Source organism: Daphnia pulicaria, chromosome 3, assembly GCF_021234035.1.
Source record: "Daphnia pulicaria isolate SC F1-1A chromosome 3, SC_F0-13Bv2, whole genome shotgun sequence".
Classification (NCBI taxonomy): Eukaryota; Metazoa; Arthropoda; class Branchiopoda; order Diplostraca; family Daphniidae; genus Daphnia; species Daphnia pulicaria.
This window is the reverse complement of record NC_060915.1, coordinates 8,973,366-8,981,203: the sequence shown is the minus strand read 5'-3', so window position 1 is coordinate 8,981,203 and position 7,838 is coordinate 8,973,366. Positions and strand designations below refer to the sequence as shown.

Genomic DNA, 7,838 nt, shown 5'->3' with positions numbered 1-7,838 from the left:
CACGTCCGCAGTGTTATTTATATGGCCCCATCTGTTTGATCTATAGCTATTTAATAAAGCTGACGTAATGCGCATGGATATGAATTCTCCTTTTTTTTCTTTTTTATTACTTTTTTTCTTCTTTTTTAATGTGCTTGCAAAGGGGCGAGATGTTCAGGGATGGTGGTAGATGATGCTTGTTGAGCACATGGGTGTTACATAGATTTCCCCTGGGATGTCACTTCAAGAGTCATAAAAAACTGAAATGGGCAAACTGAATCCAACACAAGAAGAAGAGAAATCCCCTTTTCCCTATGTTAATTGAAAATTCACAACATATTACAAATCTTCCTTTTTAGATTTCTTGTGCTTGGATTTTCTGTGTTTCTTGGATTTTTTCTTCTTCTTCTTCTTGTCATCGTCTGAAGAGTCTGAAGAATCAGATGAATCACTAGAAGTAGATGATGAGGTCGAATCTTTTCTGCTTCTCTTTTTCTTCTCCTTTTTCTTGTGCTTGGATTTCCTTTTAAGTTTCTTTTCTTTTTCTCTCTCTTTCAGCTTTTCTTGAAGTGCCTTGAGTTCTTCAGCTCTCAGCATTGTCAGCGGTGTGGTCATGTCGTCTTCTTCACTACTTGTGCTGCTCACATCCAAAACCACACCACTAGCAGGATTCGTTGAAAGAAAATTTCTACACTGAAATGTCAAATGTCCTGGATAGCCGCATTTTTTACAGGCTGGTCTAGCAGTTTCATTGCCAAGCCCAACAACAGTTCCTGCAAAAACAAAAAATATCATGTTAATTAAAATCTGCAAGTTGCAAAAGTCAATACATGAAAAAGAGAACTACTGAATTATTGAAACCAGGAGAATAAGAAATAAAACAAGAATGTTTTCTAAAATTAATTACCAGACGATTTCAGCTTGTTTAATGTTTCAAAATCCATTACTGTTTGGCGAGTCGATTGCGTTAAAACAAAAATACAAATGTCAATTGAAGGAAAAGACCAATGCCTCGTTATCTGTGGTAAGTCTACGCGCCAATAATGTTACACAACAACAGGGAAGGGAAGCCACTAGCCAGCGACTCAGTCACTCAGCGTCTCAGCGATGCAGCGAGCAGTGAGCTTCTAATAATTTCATTCGGTGGGTGGCGCGGGAGACGACAAATTAGCAATTAGGGCTACCAATTTATCACCCATGTGACGTGAATGACGTTTTATTGGCATTATAAAAACAAATCTGATAAACTGTATATTGGAAGAGCTTGTAATTACAATGAATAACTTAGTGGGTTCCAGGAGGGTTCGTCGCTAACTAGCTAATAGAATTCTAACCACGTTTCCGGTTATGGGTTCTTGCATCACTCAATCAATGTATCGATCCATGAGCTAATGAACCTTTAAAGCAACTATTGACTCTCCTGCACTCACGCTTAATGTTATATTATAACAAACACCAAGTAGAAATCAATTTATATGCAGCCAGAAAGACTTCAATGAAATGTACAATTTGATGACATACAATCAAACAAAGACGGACGAGATAAGCTTTAAGTAGCTTACTATTTTCCCACTGCACCCAGTTTTCTTTCATCGTCTCTTTTTACACTTTACATTATTCATTGCAAGCATAGTGGCGGCGAGGGAATGCAGCCTAATAAAAGGCATCACATGTTGAAAGAAGAAAAAAATAAAGTGGAACAAACTAGAAACTAAACAAAATCACATTGATTTTCGAGCTCGTTATAAAACACTATACAGAGAGGGAACGGCACAGTACCGACCCATTAAATATACAAAATGGCTAGAACTCCTAATAAGATGTGTTGGTTTTTTTTTCACTGTTAAGGCATTGGCGCGCCGTTGTAGTTATTGGGATGAAGAAATTTGCAACGATTTTCTAAACGGCAGAATCCTCTCATAAAGTGCCAGCACGGCTGGTTTGAGGGACCGCCACGAGCGGAAGGTGGACCTCCCGGCCGGCCTCCACCGCCACCTCTCGGCGGCCCATGGAATCTAGGTCTCGGTCCGTCCATACCCATACCGCGAGGGTGCATGAATCCGGAATTTGGACCTCCCATCATATCTGAAAAATGAAAAAGTAAACAAATGTTTAGTAAAATACACGACAGAAACGGATTAATTGATAAGAGCAGAAATTTACCATTATAGCCGTGACCTCCGCGATCACGGGGATGAGCATGTTCACGTTCTCGGTGATGATGAAATCCTTCACGGTGATGAGGTGGCCCATCTCGGTGCTGCGGAGGTCCATCATTGTACCGTTGTGAGACGTCGTGGTCGGGATAAATTGATCCATCGCCAGCCTGATGAAACAATAAGCAAACAATCAATGATAAATCTGTAGACAGTTGTCATTAGAGTGCGTTATTTACCATCCAAGTTCCTCCTACTTCTCCGCGGGGTCCTCCTGGAGGACCACCTCTACCCCCACCTGGATGGTGATGCATAGGCGGTCCCCCGTGATGGGGAATGTCTCCGTGTCCTTCGTGCATAGGAACGTCGCCCAATCCTCCGTGTCCATAGTGATCATCGTGCATTGGACCACGATCTGAGTAATATGGATCAACCGGTCCAGGACCAGCAGGTGGGCCACTTCGATAACCGGGGCCACTGTATTGTTGTGGATGAAGAGGCTGATGATGGGACTGATATGCTGCCGGCATAGGGGCTTGGTGGGGTCCAGAGAAGGGTGCACTATTATGGGGCCGCATTGTTTTGGGCTCGGGCCATGGCAGATGCCGGTGATCGTAGACGCTTTCGGGATTGCCCGTCACGTCGTCTAATGGAATAACAGTTGGTGCGCTGTCTGTCCGTTCCAGTGGTACTTCGGGATCAGCCTCGATTGGGGAATCTGGAAGCCTATTTCATTTGAAAGCACATCAATTAAATTAAGACCTTTTTATCTTCCCATGACTTGATTATCAACACTTACAATTGGCCTTTAAAGTACAGGGCCTGGAGAGTGGAGCTTTCTCTGGCGGCTTGAATCTCCCGCTCTTGACTGTTTTCCCCGAAAATGACACGGTCTTCGAGATTATCGATAGGCAACAAACCTCTCCAAGGATTCTCTTCAACCTCTGGTTCTTCAACTACAGACAAACCAATCATTAAATTTTTATAAAGAAATGAAAATGAATGAAATGATTCACTTACCCATAGTCTTAGACATAAGAATCGATTGTTTCTCCCGTTCTTTCTCGGCTTGTTTCATCTCACCGAAAAGCAATTTGTTCACGTTGACTGCAATTCAAATAAATTATAAGGAAAATGTACAAACAAATAATGAACCCTAAGGGGGGGCATACCTCTTTCCGTTTCGTCGAGTTCAAAATAGTGATGCATCTCCAATTCTTCTTCCGGTCGCCATTGAAGAACTTTCTTGGGCCGCCTCTTCTGGTGTGCATGGAGGACCAGAACGCCTTTTGGTTTTCCGCTGTCCGATTGTGAAGGGGGAGATTCTTCACCGGCCATGTCCGTTTTGCTGCTGTCACGAGAACTGGCTTCTTCGTTCTCCTCACCATCAACTTCCGTTTTCACACGAACTTCTTTCTCTGCCGACGGACTCTCGGGACATTCCTCTTTCGGTTCTTTGGTATCGGTTGAAGCGACAACCGTGTCCGTCTTTTCTTCTTCCTTCGTCCCGCCATCCGTTTCGAGTGTGTCCTGATAGAACTGATTGGGACAAACAAAAATAATTAACATTCTTAATTTCGAATTTTTGTTAAAAAATAATTATTACATTGAACATAGGTTTCATTGGTATCGGTGATGTTTCCTCCCTTGGGGTGACAACTGGGCCAGCCAGAGTGACGGGAGGAGTGGCAGGTGCTTCTTGCTTGATGGTGGGAACGACGATAGGTTGTTGGGGAGGTGGTGGGAGTTCAGGTCCATCTTTAGCGGATCGCTTTCTCTTGCGTGGTTCAGTAGACGTTTTCGATCCAGCTTCCAGTGCGTCCATAAACAGTGAACTGTCCTGCAGCAACGCTGTTGTGATTGCAAAGAGTAATAAAGGAGTAATGTTACTATATGGTTCTTCAAAACGGTCGAGTCAACAGATCCTGTGGGTTTCATGTGTCAAGTTATTCATATTTATTGTTATCTGTAGTGCATCAATTTTCATTATTATTTGGTCATGATCGAATGATGACATGTACTGCCTCGGAGTTGGTTACTCCCGTGTACTGCTCCTCAAAAGGACGTACAATCCACTAGCACTTACACCGCTCCATTCCGAAGCGGATCGGAATTGCCATTGGTAGACAAAACAGCCTCTGCTAACCGGCGCAATGATCGATTATTAGTTATAAAGAGAAGAAAGAAGAAGAAATAAAAGGTAGTATCGTAACGACCAAATTCGCCATCATCAGGGCTCATTGGGGGTTAATGTAGGGTTTATATCACACCCTTTATGACCCCGCCCTTTATATAAAAGGGTCGACTGCACGTCGCATCGAATGATGAAAAATTTCAATCATCCCGAGTCATCGAGAATGGAGCCCTTCACTGAGACGGGTAGAGAAGGAGTCAAGATGTGTTGAATGTGTTTTATAATACATACGAAACAGGATACGTTTTGGCAGAATCGAGCCATTCTAAACTGGGACGCGGTTCCAACAAACCTGAAAAAACTGCTCTAGAGCGGGGGCAATGACTAAAGAATTAAATTAAAAATCAATGAAAACCAAATTATGTAAATATGACACTTAGCGATATGAAACCCACCGGATCTGAAATGCGAGAACGTAAAATAAAAAAAAGAAATAACTCACGTCTCGGTCTGGCAGAAATTAACTTGACAGCGGGTTTGATATCCGAGGCAGTTTTCTTCATCACGGCCGCCACGGCAGCACTAATCGCCGTATCGTCCACCGCTTTCATTTTCTTGTCGGCTGGTGGTAATAGCCCGTCAATCGAACCCGTTCTCTTGACGCTGGGACTCTTCTTATCGGCAGAAGGACTAGCAGCCCCCAATTTCTTGTTGGCAATTGGTGGACTCTTTCCGGGTTCTTCGACTAGACCAGTAGATCGGAATTTCGAGTTGAAAGTCTTGACTGTTTTGGGTCTAGGTGCAAGTTTATCGAGCAGTTCTGTCGCCGATGTGCCTTCGGTGGAAATAGCTGAAACGTCTTCGACCTTTTTGCGGGGAATCTTGGCCAATTTGACGACCGGTGACATGGCTTTGATAGCAGCTAAAGTTTCTCTATTCTTTTCCGCTTGTTTAGCTTCTTTGATCTGACTTTCACTTCGAGGACTAGCTTTGATTTTGGGCTTCTCTTTCCTACTGTCATCCTTCTTGTTTCTGTCCTTACTGCTGCTACTGTACTTGCTATCTTTAGATAAAGATGACGAAGATCTGGACCTGTCTCGTTCTCGCTCTTTATCTCTTTTCTTGGAATCTGATGATGATTTGCTGCTACTGCTGCTCTCCTCTTTTGTTCTGGAACTGCTGCTACTGGACGATTTCTTGTCTTTCTCCCTTCTCTTCTCCTTAGTCTTTTCTTTCTCTTTTTCCTTCGATTTCTCTTTTTCTTTCGAGTCAGCAATTTGATCGCCAACGGGTTGTGATGCATTCGTCGCTTCTTTGGATTCGACAGGATTGTTTGTACTATTGACGACGTATGTGCCTGCTTTTGAGACTTTGATCTTGAGCACAGGCAAGCCTGCTGCCATTTCATTGGGCTTAGTCATTGCTGCTGCTGCTATTGCTGTATCATCAGTTATGGCAGACTGCTCTTGCATGGATGGGACAACTATGGGTACGCTATTATTAGTCGGCCATACGGCGGGCGTCGAGGTAGATAAAAGCTGGTTATTCACCTCTAGTGGGCCTGGAATTATCACCTGTTGATGTTGTTGTTGAAGCTGCTGATGCAAAGGTTCGTTAGAATAGTTTGTCCCATCCAAATAGACTTGATGAGTATCGTGGCTTATGTTATTGGTCATGGCCACAGGCTCAAAATGATTCAAGTTATAATAGTCATTATTCTCCATGTAGGGCGCACAGGAGTTGATGTCGAGCGTCGAAAGATTACCCATCGCCATACCAACATCTTCACCCATATTGATGCCGAGTTGGTCACCGTACGAGGTCGATGTGGTGTCGGGTGCATAGATGGACAAGTCCATGTCGTCTGGGAGGATACTGTCTTGCGACAGCGTGAATTCTTCAGGTTTGCTGAGAGTAGCACACCACCGTTGCCAAAATTGAGCAGCCAAGTTCCTGCAATCTGGAAATACAAGAAAAACCAGCGCGTGAGGAAAGGCGATTTGGGGTTAAATATGAACGAATTTGGGCATACTTTGATCATTGTATTCTTGCGCTATCGAATGCATCATTTGTGAAAGGTCGCTGTATGGAAAACTAGACCGAATCAAACCCGTAACTCCTTCATCTTTCAACCGAACCTCTGACATGGGTAATAATTGGACGAGTTCCAACATCTCCGTCAGCAACGGTGTATTACGCGTCTGTAAAGCTTCAGTCAACCATTTCAGAAGTAAGTAATAGGCGCCTTGTTCATTCAAAAACCTGCAAATAATTAAAAACAAAACAATGAAAAATCTGAAAAATAAAATGTTTCCCTTTCAAATACTTACTGGTCCAAAAGGTCGTGTGGCGTTGCTTTGAGGACGTGTATATAAATACATTTACTAACAAGTTTCTTGGAAAACCGTAACATGAGCCTAGTATAGCGAAATTCATAGATTAATAAAAGCAACCTAAAATTGCATATGCATTGATTGGCTACCTAGCAACTCGAACGACTTCCCCGGGTCCTTTAATGCCGCCATCAGTCGAGAGTAAAACACCAAGGCAATTGAGTAGATCAAGTGGATCAATGCGTGGCTATAGAACGTAAATACGAAAAAGAAGTAAGTAAATAAAAACGTATACACAAAACGAAGGCATCGTATAGCAATCAAGGGCTCGAGTAATAGTGATGACGTCACAAACCCCTCCCCTTTCCTCATTCTCAAATGAGCCCAAGGTCGTTGCTATGCAATGGCCGACGAATACATTACACCTAACATTTAGACATTTTTTCATTGTTACAATTCACTTACCATTTTTTGTTATGATTATCAGCGTCAAGGCAGAATCCTCATTATGTGAAAGGTTCGACTAGTTCGAGAGACGTTGGAGTCGTACTAGTCACAAATTATTTGCCACTTGGATGAAGGATAAAGGTTTCACTTATTCAACGACGGAATCGACCAGATATTAATTATGTACATGTGTAAAATTATGCTTTCTCAATGTAATAACATCTGAATCGAATCGATCGTTTTCGTCGAGTCAAAGATTGTTGTTGGGTCTGGGACAAATGTCTCGTCTCCCTAGCCTGGGCTGTAGGGAAGGGCAAGAAAAAATGGATGACTGAAAGTTGTATCTGATGGCTGGGCTTCTCGTCCTGCGTGAATCGTTTATATCTCGAGTTCTTCGAAGCGATCGGTAATTTATATATTTATCAACGGGCACGGTATGATACGAAGGCGAATTAGTATACTTTTATAAGCAGAAATGAGCTTTAATATTTGGTATTTTATATGTGGCGAAAGACACGAATTGACCAAACTTATACGGCGAACCCTCACACTACAAAATAACCAAACCAAAATGAAACCTTTCTTTCTTGTACCAAAGTCTGCCATCTATCAGTCGATTTTATCAACAGTTGTCCACCTAGCGATGGATTTATTACCTTCTACAGAAATTCTATTTCTTTCGTGATATTTAAAAGAAAAATAAATTATTGCAATTTTAATTTATATTCCTTTAGTGTGGATAACATTCCGCTAATGCAAATAATATTATTATCTATTCAAAAAGTCCAA

At 42.3% G+C, this 7,838-nt stretch overlaps 2 protein-coding genes across 2 annotated transcripts; both read right to left on the bottom strand.

Moving 5' to 3' along the window:
• Positions 1-78: 78 nt before the first annotated feature.
• Positions 79-1,045, bottom strand: LOC124329221 (protein SREK1IP1-like). Its single transcript, XM_046788284.1, has 2 exons — positions 887-1,045; positions 79-752 (listed from the first exon to the last, which is right to left on the bottom strand). The coding sequence occupies exons 1-2, from the start codon at positions 921-923 to the stop codon at positions 319-321; spliced, it is 471 nt and encodes a 156-aa protein (XP_046644240.1). The 5' UTR covers positions 924-1,045; the 3' UTR covers positions 79-318.
• A 389-nt stretch (positions 1,046-1,434) lies between these two features.
• LOC124328993 (serine/threonine-protein phosphatase 1 regulatory subunit 10-like) lies at positions 1,435-7,628 on the bottom strand. Its single transcript, XM_046787871.1, has 12 exons — positions 7,068-7,628; positions 6,752-6,849; positions 6,600-6,686; positions 6,302-6,531; positions 4,772-6,229; positions 3,742-3,986; positions 3,308-3,674; positions 3,156-3,242; positions 2,935-3,091; positions 2,375-2,861; positions 2,143-2,305; positions 1,435-2,064 (listed from the first exon to the last, which is right to left on the bottom strand). Exons 1-12 carry the CDS (start codon positions 7,068-7,070, stop codon positions 1,823-1,825), a joined length of 3,624 nt encoding a protein of 1,207 aa, XP_046643827.1. The 5' UTR covers positions 7,071-7,628; the 3' UTR covers positions 1,435-1,822.
• Positions 7,629-7,838: the final 210 nt, after the last annotated feature.

Coding starts and splice junctions, on each gene's coding strand:
- LOC124329221 (XM_046788284.1), bottom strand. CDS start 923: ATGGATTTTGAAACATTAAACAAGCTGAAATCGTCTG. Junction 753..886: donor AAACAAGCTGAAATCGTCTG/GTAATTAATTTT, acceptor TTGTTTTTGCAG/GAACTGTTGTTGGGCTTGGC.
- LOC124328993 (XM_046787871.1), bottom strand. Junction 3,987..4,771: donor AATTTCTGCCAGACCGAGAC/GTGAGTTATTTC, acceptor CAATCACAACAG/CGTTGCTGCAGGACAGTTCA. Junction 3,092..3,155: donor TCTTATGTCTAAGACTATGG/GTAAGTGAATCA, acceptor GTTTGTCTGTAG/TTGAAGAACCAGAGGTTGAA.